This window comes from Otolemur garnettii, unplaced genomic scaffold, assembly GCF_000181295.1.
Source record: "Otolemur garnettii isolate 467f Iridium unplaced genomic scaffold, OtoGar3 scaffold00016, whole genome shotgun sequence".
In the NCBI taxonomy this organism is placed as follows: Eukaryota; Metazoa; Chordata; class Mammalia; order Primates; family Galagidae; genus Otolemur; species Otolemur garnettii.
In genome coordinates this window covers 22,501,166-22,523,403 of record NW_003852411.1, presented here as the reverse complement: position 1 = coordinate 22,523,403, position 22,238 = coordinate 22,501,166, and the positions used below count along the sequence as shown (strand labels likewise).

General features: G+C 33.2%; 1 protein-coding gene across 1 annotated transcript in view; it reads right to left on the bottom strand.

Annotated features, from left to right (window-relative positions):
* Nucleotides 1-22,238, bottom strand: part of KIFAP3 (kinesin associated protein 3) — a 143,836-nt gene that overhangs the window by 27,868 nt on the left and 93,730 nt on the right. The window contains exons 19-20 of the mRNA XM_023510720.1: nucleotides 10,947-11,136; nucleotides 3,769-3,868 (exon numbers count right to left, since the gene is read on the bottom strand). Of these exons, the coding sequence (XP_023366488.1) occupies nucleotides 3,769-3,868; nucleotides 10,947-11,136 (290 nt within the window). The remainder of the gene's footprint in view (nucleotides 1-3,768; nucleotides 3,869-10,946; nucleotides 11,137-22,238) is intronic.

The following is a 22,238-nucleotide window of genomic DNA, read 5'->3' as shown; positions in this document are numbered from 1 at the left end:
AAAAAAAAAAAAAAAATACAGACCAGCATAGAAGGTATATATCTGTAATATATAATATATATAATATACATAAAAGTTAATACTAAAGTATTCTAAACAAGAAAAAAAGAGGCAGGCTGTAATACACACACAAAAAATCAAAGTGTAAGAAATCAGATGGCTTAGATAATACACACACCTAGTTCATCTTGGACCCCAGTGAAATGGTCAGTAAATGACATCACTGTGCCAACCACAAAGAACTACTCCAGGCTCTCTGAAAAAATATTTTTCAAAGCCCCAAGGAAACCTAAGCAGTCCTTGCAATTTTTTTCCCAGTTTATGAAAATTGGATTCCTATAAAAGAAAAATGGACCATTTTTACTGCAACAAAAACTGATTTGTAAAAGCTGGAAGCAGTTTAAAAATACTCTTAACATGAGGTTCTTGTTAGTCTTGAAAAGTAAAAGTTATAATAAAAAAACGGTCCAAAAATATGGTGTGGATATATGGTATATAACAGGAAAAAAACTTAGTCTTGCTCCTATTATTTTTAATTAGCTTCAATAGCAAGTTCCACTTTACTTTCTAACACCAGTACAGATTTCAGGAGGGGAAGATTTACATTTGACGCCCTGGGATTGGCAACTCTACAGCTGATGCCTTAGAGCCCTAATGCATTTTGCATTAGCTCTAAATGTCGGGAAATCCTGGCGCCAAGAGGTTCAAACCGATAGTGACACATGTCTAAAACCCAGGATTCGCTGTCCAACTGCCAGTATCTATTTGATCAAACATCCAGTCTCTCTTGTAGATGGGATAGATGAGTTTAACAGTTTTCGCTGTTTCCAATTAAACTGCCTCGCTATATTACAAACACGCAGGCGTTCAGATTAAGAAGGACTCCCTGACTTGGATTTTAAGAAAAATACCAATTTAAGCTGTTTAAACACGTCTCTAAATCTGGCTTAGTTTCTCAGATTTTTAACACATTTGTCTACTACTAAACTTGGTCATTTTAGCAGTAAGTGGAGAATTTCTCTTTGAACAATTAAAAAAACCCTCCTGTCACACAATTGAGCAATTTATTCTTTATCTTACAGGAACCTGAGATCAACTACTTTACATCCACTCAAACTGAAATGTTAATCAACAAAAACCAAAGAGCCCTCAGAGGCGGCAGAAGAGTATGGCACTGTCAGTACTTGGCACTATGCTATTTTCTTTCATGTTTCATCCCACATACTATTTTTCCTCAAATCATTAGAAACAACGTCAATGATAACAGCTTACCTTTTACACACTAATCTTTTATTACTCTTTTTCCAGATAATTTAACAGTGCTTATTTATCAAAGACATTTGATAAAGAAGCAGGTAGAGAATTTGTAAGTCACGTGGACCATTTCCCTAATTTAAAGAAAAAAACTCCTCCAAATAGGTAACATTTCCTCTTCTTATAGATATTTAGAGAGTAAGTTTTTTCAATATTTAAAATTCAAGTAAGGTATTTTTCTTTCATGGTTAACCTCGATTCTCCACGCTGTACATTAAGTCTGCTTTTTCTCAGCTCCACAGTGAAAATGAAGAATAGGAACTCAACAATTTGTATTTAATGATCTTGCATTTCTTGCCAATATTTGTATTTTGCTTAAAATCAATTGAAATAAATTCCAACAATAGTATTTTGAGCCAATATTATTTAATCTAAAGAGATTTAAATTCAGCTGTTGGATGTCAGAAGCTAAAAGGTAAAAACCAATTTAAAATTTCAGATCTGGGACATTATGCAGCAAAATTATCATTTTAAAATATGTGAATGGTTATTTCATAATTTAAAATACTTAAATCTTTGCAGAATTAAAAAGTGTGCCAGATGGTTTGTTACTGTCAAAGAAAAGCACAGCAGTCTTATTAAGAGGAGAATCCTAACCAACTAAAAATGGTTGAATAAAAGCAGAAAAAGTAAATCATTCCACAGTAAGTCAATAAAACAGAATGTGGAAAAGGACACCTTTGGCTAGACTGTATACTCTGTGTGTATCTCTGCTGATACAATTTAGAGTCCCTATTCATTATGTACAAAAAAAATTGAGGAAATTCATTGTAAATTATTTCTTTTAAGGAAATCAATATAGTTAGTGATTTAAGGCCTGGAAAATTACAAAAGACAAGAGATAAAAGATTTAACTTTTTCAGTGGCAGTTCTTTTTAAAAGGCAAAACAATTCTCAAATCAAAATGATTGTAATAAATAAGTATATCTTTCTTTTGATTTGAAAAATAGTCTACAGCAAGTTTTATTAATTAATCCTTTAAGTCAACATTACTGTAAAGATTTTTATGAAGTATAGGAAGATACTTAAGTATTTTTACTCGTGAAAAGAAACTGAGGGTACAAAGATAAAAGGAGTTTCTCAAAACCATTAAAAAAAGCTTATTAACAGAACTGAGGAATAAAATCCTGAAATCTTTGGACCAAGTAAGTAACTTGGTCATAGAATAGATCTATCTTTCAAAACATCTTTGTTTTATAAAGTGCCCATTTTTGAAATCCAGATACAAGATTTTGCTGAATTGAGCAAAAAAGATTACTTTGTATATTGTTTTAGTGAAATTAGTTTTTTAAAAGTCACATGGTTACATTAAAAAAATAAAAGCTAATGCATGATCTGCAGCAGTCTGCTTAATCTAGGTTGGTAGTATCTACAGCAGGAGATACAAAAATAATGTTTTTGCTCATGGTGAAACATAAATGGTAGAATAATTCATTTCATAAATACTGTAAGCAAAATCCTTTGATATAAGAATTAGGATCACATAACTAAACCATTTCTTCCTTTTCCAATTATGTTTCAGAAAACATTTTTACTGTGAATTATCACATGACACAGTGAAATATTTATGATGATTAAACAGAGGCTCTATTTAAATAATAATTGAAATATAATTATTCTTGGATTAAAATAACTCATTACAAATAATCAATAAGAGTTATAGCATATTGGTCATAATTGTTTTATTTATTAGAAAAATACATGAATACATTTCCTAAATAGAAAATAGCTTATTCTAACAAAAAGTAGAATTTTAAAAGAGGAAATTAAATCAATAATGTAAGGCACAAGTAAATAGGCTGAAGAGAAAATAAGACTACATTTATTCACTTGACTGACTTAAAGTGAAATTTTAACAGTTAGCCTAATTAAAATATTATACTCATAGGAATGATAAAAAGAGAAATATATTATTTATACTTTCTGGCAAGATTTTAAAAATCTATTATATTATGAAGCTGGATATATACTGTGGGGAACCTTATTATGATTATAGAAAAATACTGGCCTGATAGATATTTTTTCCTTAAATATTTTACTTGAATGCCATCTAGGGAAGAAAAATTTTCAATTTAATCGAAGCATCAAGTTTTTAAAACAGTGATGTTTGAATAATTGTTAAAATACATGTTTTGTGTTCTCATTCTGTATTTTATTGGCTTTGGAGAAGACTTAGGAAATAATCTGTGCTCATTAATTTGGCAAAAGCATTGTCGGTTTCAGTATATAGTTTATATTTTCCAAAATGATGAAGCATATTTTTCTGATATATGATCTCCATATTGTTTCACATAGAAAATGTGACTTCCTAGGTTAATTTAAAATCAAACATATTCTTGAAAAGATTAAGGTTCTCCCCATTCATGAAAAAGATAGGAAAATGGGGAGAGAATTTTAGCTTTTCAAAAGCAAAGAAAATACTATACATTACATTTTTCTTGGAAGATGGTTTACCTGCCAGGAAATGAGTGCTGTCCAACTATATCTCCATTTTGAAGGTGATAATCATTAAAGAAATCTGGACTTATGGCTCCTTCAGAGGCAATTAATCCATCTAGAAAGAAAGAAAATGGTAATTAGTGAAATACATTTGGAGGAAATAAAAAGGAAACTATCACACAACACAGTAAGAAAATACTTTTATTTATATTTATTTAATTTAGAAAGAAAAATGTTAGCATGACGTGTTGTTCTCTCTGGAAGTATGAACAGAAGACTGTAAGTATTTATAAGTGTTTTGTTCATGATAATTCAAAATCAAGCATCTTCTATGTACCTAGTACCATCCTACTACAGAAATGAGTAAGAGTTTCTGCCTTTAAGGGGCTTGCAGTCTTGAGACGAAAGGCACAGAAAAAGATAAGAAGGAAAGGCAAGGTAGGGAGGGACAGTACGGATGGTCCAGACTAAGGAAATAGCATGAATAAAGGCCAGAAGGCACTAAATAGCCTGGTGTTGGTAAAATGCAATACTTTAGTATATTTCAAATTTTATTCCCAGTTTCACTGATGTAGAAGAATTAGGGTGTTAGATATATCAGATAAGTGAATTTATGAAAAATGCTTGACAATTAAGTGCCAAATATTAAAATACACACAAACTAACATGATAAATCATCATATATTTTATACTTCCTGTTTCTTAAAAGTACATACTGCATATAAGTTAAATATTCCTTTATGGCCCAAATCCTCATATAAATAGTATTACACAGTCCTTTGGTTTATCAGATGTCTGTGATAACCTATGCTAAATGGCTCTACACTACTATCCTTTTTGAGTTTTTTTCTTTGCTAATAATTAACGTTTCTTTTCCTAAATCTAAGTCTTTGTTACAATTTTTGGCTGATTTTACAGTGACATTACTTTCTCATTTGCTCCAGTCTAAGAATCTAGATAACCTATTTCTGATAGAATTAAAAGGATGTGAGGGAAACAAATCTAAGTGATGGCTTCAGGTCTGTCCAGTGTGTACAGCAAAATGCTTTAGTCTATGACTTACATAATAACTATCTGTGCAGCTCTGAGGCCTTTCAAAATTTCCTTTTCTGAAAGTATGCTGAGTTTTTGATAACTTCTTGATAAATGTTAGCTACATCATACCTACCACAATGTTTATAAATTTGGCACATAGTATAGGCAAATTTTTCAGTCACCAAATAATTATTTTATACCTTGCACATGCATAATAATACTGCGCTAAGCCCTGTGGGAAATATATAAAATTACAATACATAATCTCTGTTTTTAAGTATTTTAGTTTAAATGATATATAAAACAAACACTTGAGATGCAATTAAATAATACAGTTTATAATAAATGATATACAAGAGGAATGGGTATAGGTACTGAATAAGTGATAGAGGCAGTAAAAGGGATAGAGGGATTTCCTGTGTTCCACAGGGGTTAAAAAATCCTACTCAGGGAGGGGAAGAGGCAGAAGTTTTACTGACTTGAGTCTTGAAAGATAAGTGGGACTTAAATGATGAAATGTGTTTGAGGGGTAAGCAAATTAAAAATTGAATGAATGCTAAAATGAAGTAATAGAGTTGGAATATAAATAAATTAGGTAATTTGTATTTCCATAAGACTTTCATATGACTCATTTGACACATATATCCATTTGTTACGCATCATATATTAATGACTTATATGTAGTATTATTAAATTGTTGAATTGTTTATGGACACCTTTAGAATTAGCCTTATTATTTTATTAACTTTAAAATACTTAAAGAGGTAATCTGAGTTTCCACAAAAAAATGTCAGTAATATTTAAAATCAGTTTTTACGTCCACTAGAAGTCTCTACATTAAAGTCAGCTAAACACTGAAATATCACAAAAAATGAAGTCACATGATATACCAAGGTGCCACAGATTAAAAGCAAAGTAACCAAAAAAAAAAAAAATCAATTTTATATGAATCTAAGATTTGTGAAAGTGGCTAAAATGAGCAAAGTTAAGATCACAAAATCAACAAGTTCCTCTGTTAAATAAAAATAAAATAATTGAGGTCAGGGTTTAAGAAACCTGCCAATTTTAGTGGAACAAAGCTAAGTAAAATGCCAAAATAAACCATATACCACACATTGAAAATGAATGCAAAGATATTCAGTGTGCCAATAGAAAAAGAGAATTTAACACTCAGAAATATTTCAGACATAAATACAGTATTATACAACCAAATGAGAAGATACTTGAACTATGTGTAAGAAGTTTTTATTTATGAAATATGACCTAGTAAGTCAGATTAGGAAGAAATTAAATAAAAACTTGAGCAAATTCTTGAGTAGCAAAGGGATAAACAGAGTACCGGAATTGCAAAGGGGCAGATCATCAAACAGAGATCAAACTAAAAATTCTTGAGTTTAAAGATTTAGCCAGAAATTTTATAAACCGAGAATACAAGTAGATTAATAACACATAATAAGTGAGATATTAAAAAAAGAGTAAAATTTATACCTCGAAAGTTCATTTTTAATTATCCTACGGCACTGCAATTGATTCAGTAAACTGCAGATTCTACAGTGCCCTGTATGGCTTGACCAAAAAAGTTGAGCAATCCTTCTTCACTAAAATGAGGCCTAAAAGTTACATTAAAGCCTCATCTCAAGCACCTTAACTTCTTTGGAAGTATCTATTTCTCAGCATTGTGCATTCACAATTAATTCTTTGAGGGAAATACTAAAAAAGAGTATCTTTGATGATATACCCCAAATAAACCTAGAAGCATCCTTCTTAAGCTCCTACTCTAACCTTGTTGTTTCAAAGACAAAAACAAGAAACAAAACAATTTCATGTAACATTTAAACAGCCAGAAAAACAAATAGAAAACAGAGATGATATACACCAAAGCCCTCTGTAAACTAGCGTACTACACATGTTTAGGTTATTAAATTATATAAAATCCTTAGACCATGGTTATAAAGGACACTATTCTGAGATGCTCCAAATAATGAGGTAAAGACAATGATGAACAACATGGGAGGACATACGGGAACAGTGATAAAAATCAAAGCGAATTTATTGTCAGCGTACACAATTTATCAACCTCTTGATTTTTGAAAGCCAGTTAAAGACTGGCTTAGAAAGATTGTGAATGAAAGTAAATAATACAAAAACTCAATATCTCCTCACTTCTTATTACTGAAATAAAAAAAATGTTTTTCTTTTTTTTTCTAGACTTTTTTATTTTTTAAAGGCAGGCTCTTGTTACGTTGCTTAGGCTGGAGTGCAATCTATTCACAGGTGCAATCCTACTACTGACTTGCTCTGTTTCCAACCTGGGCCAGTTCACTCCTCTGTAGGCAACCTAGTGGTCCACACTGCTCCTGGGAGGTAACCATCTTGATGGAGAACTTAGCGTGGACACCTATTTGGCGTAGCATATACAGCCCAGAACTCTTCAATGGCGTCCCCTTCCTGCCTCAGCCTCCTTAGTAGCTGGGACAACAGGCATGCTAGCTACCTCCTCAGGCTTTACTTTTTCTGACTTTAAGAAATACAGTCAGATGAAAATTTAATATTGGGCTCTTTGGTGAACTAGCAAAAAATAAAACTGTGACTGTACAGGAGAAAATCAATGATAATCATATAGAAAATGAGAAAAATAACTAAAATGAGAAATCTTAATTTGGCTGTATTGGATAAAATACATCACAGAAACACACAAGCAAATGAAAACTATGATTTTCATAATGTAAGTAAAAGAGATTATTGTTTCCTAGTTCATATGACAAACTAACCACCTTAAGCTACATTATCCAGGAATATATTCACCTATTAAGCATAAGATTTACCACAAGTAATGAAGAACAAATAAAAAAGTCATTTAGAAATGTGTAGTAGCAATACAGCTTTATAAATTATACTTCCTCTATGGGTAAAAGTAGTTAAGCAAACAGCTTAATTTTCATGATAGCAAAGGAAATTAATCAGGGATTATAATCACAATGATTTGGGGTTCTAAAAATACTATAATGAGAGGAGATGCTAGTTTCCTATTTCATATGACAACACTAATTTTTTTTTTGTTTTAAAAAAGGGAGAAACAAATACATTTTACTGATATTTAATCATTTGAAAATATAGAGGATGGCAAATGCCATTTCATTGTCAAGTAAAAGTAAAAACTCAGAGAATTACAGCCATTTAGTTTAACCTTTATGGCTGAAAAACTACTAAAGCTGCTTTTATTGTAAGCAGTCTAAACTTTCATGGAGACCCAGAGGCTTAATAACATGGCTCAAGTGTTCAAACAAATCTGTAATACTACAAATTTACATTTCTGAAGATACAATTGCATATAATAAACAAACAGAGGCTGACATCTAGATTTCCATGAGATGTATCCAGAAATGCTACTGAGATTCATTTCATTCATGGAGTAATTACAGAAAATGAATTAGGTAAAAAATTCCTAAACTAAAAAAAAATATATACAGCTTGCTGTAAGAACTGTATCTTTAAACTCACAGCATGTAATTTCCACTGTTAAATGTCTACCATGTCATCAGGTTAGAGGTATTAAAAAATGATATTTAATGATAATATTGCATCTTTCAAGTATTTGTTTTTCCATCAGCTACTGCTATTTCTAAATTATTGTATATAAATATACAAAATTCAACTCTGTCACAAAAGTCTAAGTTATACATTTTAATCACAAAGCATCTCACAGAAAAATATTTAGCATTTTCACTTAAGGTGTTAATTTAAATGAATTAATTTTAGAAACATGGTATAACTTTTTAGAACTCTGTTCTGAAATTTTTATTGTATTAAAACAACAAAGTTGAATACTGAGGTGGTTAATAGTTTTATTCAGTTTTGGAAACTGGTAATCGATTCACGTTGAAAGGTAGCTATCAACCTTCAAAGCTAGAAACTTGATTCCAAGAATATCATATATATTTTACATCATCTTACTTCATGAATACTGAATATGTAAGGAACAGCTGCTTGCCATTACTGAACTAAGAAAGTCTGGTTGGTTGAAATTAATGATCTACTCCATCTGGTTTGAAACACAAAGCAGCATTTCATAACTACTGTAAAGTTCAGTTAGGAAGAAATCTATTCAATTTTCAAAGTAAAGCCTAAGTTTTTCAGAATTTAAGTATTTATATCAAATATTAAAAAAATAGGATCTATGAGTAATTTGCATAATATAAATTAAGAAAACATGAATGAATATATGAATGGTATTATTAATGTGGGTAGAGTGATTCGATGTGATGTTAATTTATACAATCATACAATTATTGATCATACACAAGTTGTTTTGATGAGACAATATACATTTTTTAGAAAATTTATATTGCATAAATACACAGTAAAAATACACAGTAGAAACAATGCTGAGTTATTAATTCTGATATAATTACTTCAGTGCTTTTTATTTTCAACTTGTGACAATCTTAATTAGAAATCCTTTCCTGCTTTCTTTAATTAAATGACTTCAATGATGTAATATTAATATCGGCAGCAGTAAAAAACATTAGAAGCCAGAATATGCAAAAAATCTACCAATCTCTGTATTAAACTCTTCTCTATAAAAAGTTAGCACAGCAGAATCAACAAGGTTATAATATACGTAAGATTTATGTAAATGTTAAATTTTACCTTGAAAATGCTAGCAGAATCTCCCTTTTTTTTTTTTTTAAGAGATAGGGTATCTCTATGTGGCCCAGGCTAGACTTGAACTCTGAGCTCAAGTGATCCTCCTGTCTCAGCCTCCCAGGTAGTTGGGACTAGAGGCACATACCAATGCACTTGGCTCTGAAAACACTAGCAGAGTTTAGAAGGAAAATGCTATTGCTATTCTAAATCTTCCCAGCTATCACCAAATAGTTTTGTAGTCTGAAACTAAAGGAAAACCACAGCTAAATTAAGCTGTTAAGATTAAATAGTTTAGCCAGCACGGTGGCTCATGCCTGTAATCCCAACACTCTGGGAGGCTGAAGCAGGTGGATTGCTTGAGCTCAGGAGTTCAAGACCAGCCTGAGTGTTGTGGTGGGCGCCTATAGTCCCAGGTACTTGGGAGGCTGAGGCAAGAGGATCACTTCATCCCAGGAGTTTGAGGTTGCTGTGAGCTATGACTCTACAGCACTCTACTGAGGGCAACAAAATGAGACTCTGTCTCACAAAAAAAAAATGAAGAAACAGATGGGAAAACAAAATATAAATTGATAAATGATACATTTAATAAAGACAGAGTAAAAAATTAATACAACATTACATTTTTTAACAGAAGTCTGAAATCTTTTTTTTTCTTTTTTTTGAGACCAGAGTTTCACTGTGTCACCCTCGGTAGAGTATGGTAGCATCACAGCTCATAGCAACCTCCAACTCTTGGGTTTAAGTTATTCTCTTGCCTCGGTCTCCCAAGTAGCTAGGACTATAGGCACCCACCACAACACCCAGCTATTTTTTTGTTGCAGTTGTTGTTGTTTGGCAGGCCTAGGCCAGGTTCAAACCTGCTAGCCCTGTTATATGTGGCTGGCGCCCTAGCCATTGAGCTACAGGTGCTAAGCTGAGAAGTCTGAAATCTTTTTTCTTTTTTTTTTTTTGAGACAGAGTCTCAATATGTCACCCTGGGTAGAATGCTGTGGCATCACAGCTCGTAGCAACCTCTAACTCTTGGGCTTACGCGATTCTCTTGTCTCAGTCTCCCAAGTAACTGGGACTACCGGTACCTGCCACAATGCCCAGCTTTTCTTTCTTTTTTGGTTGTGGTTGTCATTGTTGTTTGGCAGGCCGGGCTAGGTTTGAACCTGCCAGCTCCGATGTATGTGGCTGCAGTAAAAAACTAGCCACTGGGCACAGGCGCGGAGCCAGAAGTCTGAAATCTTGAAATTGTTAGTTTAAGCTACATTCTGATAAATAATAAACTTCTAAGAGCAATTAATTCTCCTGGCTACAGCCTTTTTTATGGAGATTACATCAAAAACTAACAAAGAAAAAATTGATAGGTTTGCTTGTTGTACACAGATACTACATCTGAAATCATTAGAAGTCCATGTATTAACTAAAAGAAGCATTTAGAAAGCTTGGGAAAGTGCAAGATTGGCAGATCAAAATCCCTATCTATAGCAAACAATTGTTTATTTTTGCTTTGGTTATCACCTTACCTGAGTTGTAGAAAAGGTCAGGTCTTTCGAGAATATCACCTTCGTGAATGTATGGCTCAATTCGATCATCCCCATACAAGTACTGCTCACTCTCGTCCATCTGACGACTCTCTACCATCTCTAGCCATTGAGAGTTGTGCCAGCGAAACTTTTCACTCTGAATTTTCTTAGCCCATTCTTCATCATATTCCTATTTAAAAAAATTGTCAACTGTTATTATGTAAGTTTACTCCCTTGGCATGCAGCTAGCAATACCTTTATTTCATGAGAGGAGAATTTTGGGGACCTTCCTTTGAGTTACAGGGAACTTAAAAATACCCATTCAGAATTATTTTATATAATAACCAAGAAAAAGCAATTAAATATATAAAGAAGTCTTTGGATTATCAATGACTAATGGCAATGGCAAACACTGAAAAAGTTTAAATTCCACAGATTCTTATTTAAATCTGATCTAAATATTTTCAGAATTAGGTAAACAATCATACTTCAGTTCCCCAAAAGTTCTTGTGGCTCTAATTACAGATGACCCTTGAACAACGTGAGTTTGAACTGTGAAGGTGCACTTACACCCCCTTTTTCTGGTCTTCCACCCCTGAGCCAGCAACATCCAGCTTCCTCTTCATACCCCTCAGCTGACAATGAGGACGAAGACTTTTATGATGAGCCACTTCCACTTAGTGAATAGTAAATATATTTTCTCTTCTTTATGATTATCTTTTTTGAGACAGAGCCTCAAGTTGTCCCCCTGGGTAGAGTGCCGTGGCATAGCTCATAGCAACCTCCAACTCCTGGGCTCAAGCGAGTCTCCTGCCTCCGCCTCTCAAGGTACTGGGACCATAGGCGCCCGCCACAACGCCTGGCCATTTTTTTTGGTTGCAGCCATCATTGTTGTTTGGTGGGTCCGGGCTGGATTCAAACCCACCACCTTAGGTGTATGTGGCTGGCGCCTTAGCCACTTGAGCTACAGGTACAGAGCCCTTTATGATTATTTTAATAACATTTTTCTTTTTCTAGCTTCATGTACAAATACAATATATAATACATACAACATAAAAAATATGCACTAAGGGCCTATTCATGTGATTGGTAAGGCTTCCTGTTAACAGAAGACTATTAGTTAAGTTTTGGGATTATGGGGAGTCAAAAGTTATAATATACAGCTAGCCATGATGGCTCACACCTAGAGTCCCAGCATTTTAGGAGGTTGAGGCAGGAGGATTGCTTGAGGCTTGGAGTTTGAAACCAGCCTGGGCTGGGCAACATATCAGAGAACCCATCTCTACCAAAAAAATATATATGTGTGTATATATATATTATATATTAATCAGGCATAGTGGTATGTGACTGTAGTCCCAGTGACCTGGGAGGCTGAGGTGGAAGGACCACTTGAGCCCAGGAGATCAAGGTTATCAAGAGCTGTGATCAGGTCACTGCAAAAAACCTGCACTGCAGCCTGGGTGACAGAGCAAGACCCTGTTTCTAAATAAACAAACAAACAAATTATACACAGATTTTCAGAGCAAGTTTTCTTGGTGAGTGGTTTTTAAGTACAAATAGGCAAACTACTGTAAGATGTAGCAGAACCAATCAATCTGCCTACTTGTCCTACAGGTTATGGCTACTTCTGACTAATGTACTCACTTAACAAGGGACAGTAGAAATGATAGCACAGGTGGACAAAAAAGGTTGAAGATACTTCTTGTCATCCTAACCTTAAGGTTCTTGGTTTTAAATTCCCCTGTCATATATTTGAAAACATCTGTTTATAGGTGTCTAAAAAGGAGTTAGAGGGGTGCAGGGTAAGAGCACTGTCAAGATGATCACAAAAACTAAGAGGTGAACCAAATATGCATTTCAGTCAAATGCTAAGCAATTTTCAACTTAACCAGGGACTCAAGGCAAAAACTGTGATCACAGAATGTATTTCTTAGATGTAAAAATGAATCTGAAATTTTGTAATAAATGTTAATTATTATCATTCTTTTGTTAGAATTTTACTTGTTCATTTTTAAGTTTCATGTTATCAGTAAATCTCATAACAGTGTTAGCTGTCAGCTATCTATGTCAGTTGTCAGATGATGTATTCTACTCTGTATCTTTCTGAAAATATATAGATGCTCCTTTTCAACTGATTGGTGAAGGTAGAAGATATTTTTTCATTGTGGTATTGCTAATGGCAATTTTGTCACCAAATTATTCAACTGGCCTTCTTTTCTAATAACTATCAATTACTATTTCCATTACTTGTCAATCTATTTCATAATACAATTATTTAAAATTAAATTGTATAAAATGAAGCATAAACAATATTAGATTGTACTTTAAAAATAATAAACATTTATTATTCAATTGATAGAATTTCTGTATTTGAAACACTGAAGGAAATCTGTGGGCAGTTACGTCTATGATACTAACTCATATCTGAAATTGATTCTTCAGATATAAATTATAAATCCAAATGCTATGCCTTGGTGGTAGTATTGATGGTCACAGTGATTGGGTATGATGGTAATTTATACAACCACCCAATCACTGGTCACATATAAATTGTTCTGATAATATGAGATAATACATGTAATGTATTTGGAAAACTTATGTTGAGAACACTTAATAAATGTTAGTCATTTCTGTTAATTCAAATAATAGCCATTTTATAAATGAGGAAATAAGGCCCAGAACATTGAAGTTACTTGATCCAGGATATATAGCTGGTTGTGGCTATTACAGCACTGCAAACCTTTGGCCAGCAATATAGAAAAGGTAGTTAAATAGAGCATAAATGAATATTTGTTGAAGTCAATGTATAATAGATTATAAATTGAATAAGAATATAATAAATGACTTCCAAGGTCATATTTCAATTCTAAGATTTTGTAAATGGACTGAAATGTTGACCAAGTAATGACATGAGAGGAAGTACCTTCTGGTCTGATAAGCATATTATATAACATATTGTATTCTCAATCATGCTCTCTAACCAGACTTGGGAGGGTACTGAGGAACGAAGGAGCTGAAAAATAATATGCACAGAGATATTGGAACAAGACGTTTTGTCGGCTGCAGACTTTGGTCCTTCACTTTGGGTCTCCAAAATTAAATAAATATGAAGTGATGCCTAATTAGGTAATATAGGCACTGTGATTTGAAGCAATTTAGCATAAATACTAAGTACAACTTTGAATGAACCTCTTTAAAATTCATATGACTTCACAAAAGTATACTTTTTGGTGCCATATGTGGTTCTATGTAGGTATTCAATGTTAGCTGTAAAAATACATTATTCTCATATTAGATATGGCCATATATTAATCATTTACAAATAATAATCATATATCACATTCCCTTACAGTAGAAAGGATGAATTTATTATTAAACTCACTAAAGTAAAACATTTAACACATATAAAAAGTAAAATGATATTTTGGGGCAAGAAATTCTTCATATTCACTGGCTATTTTCTAAAAGATAAATTGGTCACAGGTCACTGGAACTTCCAGAATATGCCTTAAAATACTAAAAAAAAACCTATTAAATTTGCATTAAATAATAGAACTAATTTAAAAGTTATTGTTTCTTTTAGGACTAGTAGCTTGTTTCACTTGGCAAGAGGCATAAAAATAACTTCATCCTGGTAGAAAATTTAAAATCTAATTGAATTATCTAAAGAAGTATTCAAGAAAGATGACAGAAAAATGTATAATCTGATTGTTTTATTATAATTTAAGTTTCAATCATATTAATTCCCATAATATAAGAATAAGAGTTAATATTCAGTCAAATACCTAACACATAAATATGGGTTTGTTCCTCGACTAAGAGTACAACTTGGCTGGGAGCCTGTAGCTCAAGTGGCTAGGGCGCTAGCCACATACACCAGGGCTGGTGGGTTTGAATGTAGCCCAGGCCTGCCAAACAACAATGACAACTATATACAAGCAAAAAAAAATAGCCGGGAGTTGTGGTGGGTGCCTGTAGTCCCCGCTACTTGGGAGGCTGAGGCAAGAGAATCGCTTAAGCTCAGGAGTTTGGAGGTTGTTGTGAGCCAGGGAGATAGCTTGAGGCTCTGTCTCAAAAAAAAAAAGCAAAACTTGCCTCTTACTAATACTTCTGAAATGTTACAGAGGTAGATGACATAATTATTAAAAAATTTCCTAAACTACATATCCATAAAATGTATTTAGCCTAGTAAGTCATTCTATGCACAAAAGTTCCCGCTTACTCTGAGTTATAAGATGATCCTAATTTAAAAATAACAAAAATACATATAATTTAAAAATAAATAATAAAGAGTATGTTTCTTCAGGACAATTGCTCTCTATCTTCAGCCTTCTTATTATTCTACAAGCTGACAGCAATCTTCTTATTAATAAACATATGCATACAAGCCTGAGTTAAAGAACAGATTATTTAGCCAGGCAGTGGCTCACGCCTGTAATCTCAGCACTTAGGAGGCTGAGGCGGGTGGAGCTCACAGGTTCGAGACCAGCCTGAGCCAGATAGAGACCTTGTCTCTAAAAATAGCCTTCACTGTGGCAGACTCCTGTAGTCCCAGCTACTTGGGAGGCTGAGGCAAGAGAATCGCTTGAGCCCAAGGGTTTGAGGTAGCTTTGAGCTATGATGTGCTATGGCACTGTACCCAGGACAACAAAGAGACTGTATTCAAAAAAAAAAAAAAAAAAGGAAGAAGAGATTATTTATTGACAAAAGTCCAAACACAATAAGCCAAAAAATTTCATGAGCATCCACAGCTAACTCTACACACTTGGTGAAACTGATTTTTAAGGTAGTGAGATAGTATAGAACCAGCACCAAATGTAGTAGGACTATCCTTATGCATTCCTTTAAAATGTTCACCTTCTCTCTTTTATCAGTTTGTGACTGAATTATCCTAGAGAACCAACTAGTGCATCTCTTAGCAGTATAAGCCTAAAAAGTAGAGTAGCAAATAGTATAGATTGTACTGTCATTTTCCGCTTCAAATTTTTTAAATTCTAATTTTAAGTATTTTTGTACTAAAAACAATAGATTTAATTTATTATATCTATTTTAAAACCTGTTTTAAAACAATAGATTTAAAAACACTATGGTTGTTTTCTCAGCTCTTTGAAAAAGAAAAGCAAAACAGCTTTTCCCGCAGGAAATATAGAGCAGAATATATTATTCCGTTCAAGTATAATTATTTAGGATATGAAAATTATGTCTTAATAAGGATTATAGAATCCTACTGCAATGAATCCATTACAATGACAAGCAGAGTTTTCTTAATAGGTGGCCTGGAGATTTAGTGATATGTATGGCTCTTTGTTATAGATCATAGATCAAAAATGGCAACAACAAAAACACAACCCTTCACCAAACAGTATCAAGGCCTTAAAAGTTCTTCTTTTAAAGTCCTAGAGTTTCATGACTTTCTGAAAATAATATTTAGAGATTCAAGATTACAAAAGTAATATTTCATTTTTGAAATTTGAAAATTATAGAAAAAACCCCCATAAAACTTTTAACTGGACAGAACCACAATAACTACAGGTATATATCCCACCAGTTTTCACTGACTTTCTTAATCCCAATATTAATGGCTAACTTTGGAAAAATATTTTAAAATACATATTTTTAAAGTTTAAAGACTGTATGAAGCATTATTAATATATTATATATGTGCCATAAAAATTTGCTCCAGCTTGTGATAATGAAGTCTTAGGTTTTTAAGTATTTACCAAATAAAGTATTTCGAATGAAATATGACATGAGGAACACAATATTCATTTAAATAATTTTCCTTTTCTTAGTATTAAACATTAGACTGAAATGAGATAGCAGCATTTTGCTATATGATTCTGTTTGTGTTTCTTAAAAGGTTTATCACATTTCTTGAAAATCAAATATTTCAGCTTATGGTTGAGATTCTATTCAACAAATGTAGTAAACTAAAGGCTAAAACAGTGGATCCCAGGGTTGTGGATTTCAGGAAAGGTACAAAAGCACATCTTGGAGACTAAAACTAAAAGTAAATCAACTGCTATCTACTATTATTGTTTTATATTATAAAAGATGGGTTATTTGAAGATTAAAAATGTGAGAAAGAGAATCTCAAAATAAAGATGTACAGTACTTTCCCCAAATATTAACAAGCTTACATCTCCTCCAACAAAACAAATAGACAAAAATCCCATATACCCTTTTCTGTTTTTATTTTTCCTTTCATTTCAGTGAAATCAGTAAAAGCTTTATTATATTGCAATGGGCCATCACTCTGAAATCCCTAGCCTCAGCTAGCCTCCATATACGCTTTGGGAATGCTCAATGAATATAGTTTATAATAGCCTAGGCAAAGTCAGCTTCTTTGTATCTGCACTGAATTTATAGATATTAATAATATGATATGGTATAATACACAGAACAATGAATCAGGGGCCACAATACCTGGGTTCTGTTTCTAGCTCTGATGTTAACTAAAGTATGCAAACTTCTAAAGGTATGTTAATCTCTTGGTTTCAAATCCTTCATTTGTAAGATGAAATATATGTAAGACTTACCCAAGCTCTAACATCCTATAAATAAAAACCTATAAATTAAAAAAAATAGCAAAAACAGTAAAAAAACTATTGCTTTATAAAGCTGTTGAAATAACTATCCCACATAACTGAAAAATGCTGGTAGTAGAAAATGCTCTTTTTTAAAAGTTTCTTTTAAAAAATTAAATAGTAATTCTAAATGAATTTTCAGTCTTAAATTTTTTTTAATAAATTCAACATATGTGTATTCATTAAAATCATTTCCCTTTACTACCCCTACCCCAATCTCTTCTCTCATTTACCTCTTCCCAATCATATTAGAAAAAATAATGAGAATTCAGGGATATTACAGCTCAATCACAGCCAAGAAATGTCATCAAAATCTATCAAGTCTTTGTAAAAAATACTTTAGAAATACAGTTGTTTTTCCTTCATTTTTGAAATACTTCCTATCACAAGGAGTATACCCTGGTGTCCTGGCTTTCAGAACTGACTTCATCCTTTATTTAAAGGAAAACATGCCTTGTCTTTTATTTTCTTTCCTTCTCGGCTTCTGACATTATGATCTTAAACACTCAGTTTCCATAAATTCGAAAGTGTTGTGAGAGACTTATGGCTTGATTCTACATGGAATGTGCCATCCTTTTTGAAGTCCTTCATCATTTGGTTTACTACTTAACCACTGAAATGTTATGAAGTCTTAACTAGGCTATTATCAGAGCCTGCTCACTATCAGGAAAACTCTTTTGTCACTGGCTTCCGTCACACCTTGTATCTGATTAACACACGTAGAGGCTACATAGATCTGCCTTGTGTGTTGTAACAATACTGATGGAAAACAGACTTTCTTTTGCCCTTTAATGTGGCAGCCCCCTAATTGAGACTGTGATATGGTTTATTTAATATAATTTTTCATACTAAATTACAGCAGGTCTAGAGTAATTTAATTGCTCATTAAAGTTAAGGTGGTAGCTGCTAAAAAGATGCTTTTTATATCTTAGAAAATATTTCTCCCAATGATATACATATATATATACACATACACACATACACATAATAAAGTTGTTGACCTTTACAAACATACTGTCTCTCAAGAGAATTGTCCCAAGTGTTGACCTTTAGTCTTGAATACAGAGTAAAAGATATAATAAAATTTATTTAAGCAAGAAATCATAATTTTTTCTTTTATTCTACAGTTAAGCCCAACTGTTGCCAATTACAAAAACTGAAGTAACAGGTATAAGAAATAGGCATACACACATTTATGCGTATGTAATTTCATGTGTGTATGTAGTTAAGTTCTAACAAGTTAGAAAATATCCTAAATTTCTACCTTTTGAAAATGCAATACAGAAATGAACTACAAAAGAGGGCTAAACAAACTTATCTCATTAAATCCAGTTAGACCATACAGAATTAAGAAATAAATATCAAACTTATGCTAAGAAATGAAAATTTATGAAGACTGCAAAGCAAGCAAGCAGCAGCTCAACCTGCTCTGGAAAGAGATGATTTTAGAAGTTTCTGTCAACAACTCATTTGAAAATCACTCTTCTGTGCCTATACCCAGCCTGCATGCCAATTAAAAGCTACTACTATCTATCCCTTATGCCCAATCCTTACCCACATTCTACTTTGGAAAGCCTGAGTTCTAGTGCTAACCCCAATGCTAACCCTATAAAACCTTCTCTGTAACTTCTTTTCAAGATGCTGTGAGATACTTTTTTAAACTGCTCTCCCTGGATTGCTCTTTGCTTTTTTGAGAACGGATCTTGTTCTGTTGCCTGGGGTACAGTGCAGTGGTGTAATCACAGCATACTGTGACCTCAAACTCCTGGGCTCAAGTAGTCTTCTTGCCTTAGCCTTACAAGTAGCTGGGACTATTGACTTTACTACCAGGTACATTTTAAAATTTTTTTTTATTTTTTGTAGAGATAGGTTCTCACTATTATTACCCAGGCTAGTCTTAAACTCTTAACCTCAAAATTTCCTCCTGCCTTGGCCTCTCAAAATGCTAGGATTACAGGCGTGAGCCACTGTAATCTTTGACATAGGCTGTCTGACATAGGCTTTCTTGGTAATCTTTGCAGAGATCACAACAATTAATATGAAGAGGCTACATTTAAACCTTGATTGGTTTGCTTTATTTCATAATAATAAACCAGCCTTATTAAGTACAGTTTTGTCTACACTAGAATGAAGACAGCATCTTGTTCTCCAAGTTTAAAATACAAGAGCTTGGTATTAATTCCAGATTGTTTGACTATACAGTCTGTCCATAATCATAGAATGATTAAAGAAGAGCTACCATTCAAAACCTCAGTGACACAAACCTGTGTTAGTGCCTACTCACTAACTGGGCTGTCACTGGCTAGAAAGACAACAGACATCAGTCTTTTACCAGAGGACCTCGTTATATCCCTTCTCCTGTAAACACCCTGTAGATACAGTGTGCCATTAGTACAAAGCATCTACTGATAGGGCCACGTCGCAGATTGCTCCTGCAAGACCAGTTCACATGTTTAGATAACAGTATCTTGGTGTTCTCCAGAGTCTAGATTATAAACTTTCATATTCAAGAGATTTTGTGTTGTGGAGTTTTGTATTCCCAGTGCCTATCTTGGTGTTTGGCACATAGTATGTACTTAGTATACATGTATTAAGTATTTGATAACTCAGAAATATCAGGGGAGAGTTTTGTTTAACAATCTGGGAGTAATTTTTGAGGTTCTCAAATATTTCACACCAAGTTAAGGATATACTAAAGGATAAAAATCTAAATTTTTTTTTTTTTGTTATAGTTATTGTTTGGCAGGTCCCGTGCTGGTTTGAACCCACCAGACCTGATGTATGTGGCTGGTGCCCTAGCCGCTGAACCAAAAAAATCTAAATGAGTTTTAGAAGCTCTCTAGATTAGATGTATAGGCTATGTTCCATTCATGATTCCCAAGGCATGGAAAGAAAAGGCAATGGTCAACTAACTTATAATTTCCTTAGAAGATCAAGATTCTAGGCTCTCTTTCCTTGCCCCCCATTCATCCCTGCACCTACACCTTTCACTACCTCCCCAAACTACAAGGAAGCTAGTCACACAGGGAACAACTTACTGATAACGTCACAGAGACTGCATCATGTAAAACAAGTCACGTGATCCTCCTTGGCAGAAAGAGTATACCCACCACTCATCTGTTTCAATTCATCAGTTGAGGGTCCTGACTACGTAAATAAATCATTACTAGTATAATAAATCCATAATTTGGGGGACAAATCTTTTATGTCAGAAGGGATATTTCCTCAAGGCTTTCAAGGCATCTAGTTTTTGTAAGTATTACTCCACATTATTTGTCTTAAGTGGTAGTTTGTTTTTTTAAAATTAAATTGCTTTGAGTGACAAAAATGCCCACTTCCTCTAGTTTTTGGATCTTTTTCTGATAGAATATAATCATGCTGAGAATATTAGGAAATCAGTATCTAGAGGTATAAAAAGCCTTAAGAGATCATCCACTACTATCCTAGGGAGGTTTCTAATAAACTATATTATTAATGCTAACTGACAGAAACCTTCCATTCTCCCTTGATAGTCTTGAGTGAGCACCATGTAAATTTAGCAATAAAGGCAGAAGCCAGAATTAATACAATTGAAATGAGGATTAGGGAAATGAGGAAATGAAGAAAGTAAAATATAAACAACTTTTAAAAAATGGCAGTTCCATAAAGGAGGGGAGAGCTAGGGAAATATCTAGAAAAGAGATAAAGGGTAGAGATGACTCTAGCTTAAGATGAGAGTTTAGAAATAATTTGAAATGAAAATATTTTTATAATAAATGTATTCATATTTTTAACAAAATATTTTCATACTAAGGCTCAGCTAGCCTTCTGGAACCATCATTAAATTACATTCTAATGGCATCCAATCTTTTTCTTGTTTGTCAAACATTGGAAGAATAAGAGTTTGGGCCCATATAGTAAATACACAAATACTAACAAAACTGATGAGCAAAAGAAAAGGTCCATGTATATTTTTTTGTGATATACAATAGCACAGATAAGCATAACAATCCTCAAATAATCTCCATGAGGCCTGTGGGCTACAGGTTGGACACCTTTCCTCAAAAGAAGGTAGATAATAAAAAGTATGTTAAAGGTAATGCATATAAAAGACTGACAACTCTCTTCCCTCCACATTGCTTACAGTAAAATAACCACACATGGAATTTTAATAAGTTTCTTGTTTATCCTATACATATGACATACAACAATGACATGGTGATCTATTAGAAAATAGTATATGAACTATGAAATTATTCTCTAGGTATATTAAATATTTTATATTCATAAGCTCTGTGCCCAGAGGCCTACACGTATGAAATATCTTGGTAGAGGAAAGATTTAATATGAACAGTCTCTTTATTTTGACTTGGAGACCAAAGCTAAAAATGTCAATGTACCCAGTTAGTTCTAAACCAGGAATGAGAGATTCAGTCAAATCCAAAAAGCAGAGGACAGCAATTTCTAAAACAAATGTGGGAAAATGACAAACAAGTTCCTAATGGTGACTGTCCAGTTTCAAATGATATCACTAGCTGAAGTGCCAACTTAGTGGATTTCCAATGAAGTTATTAGTTGATTTTTCAAATTGTTATTCTGATCTGTTTAAAACCTTAAATTAAACTTTTGAAATTACTGAATTAGCTATATTCAATAAAATATTTAAAAAGTGAGCCAAGGGTGGTGCCTGTGGCTCAGTGGGTAGGGTGCCTGCCCCATATACCAA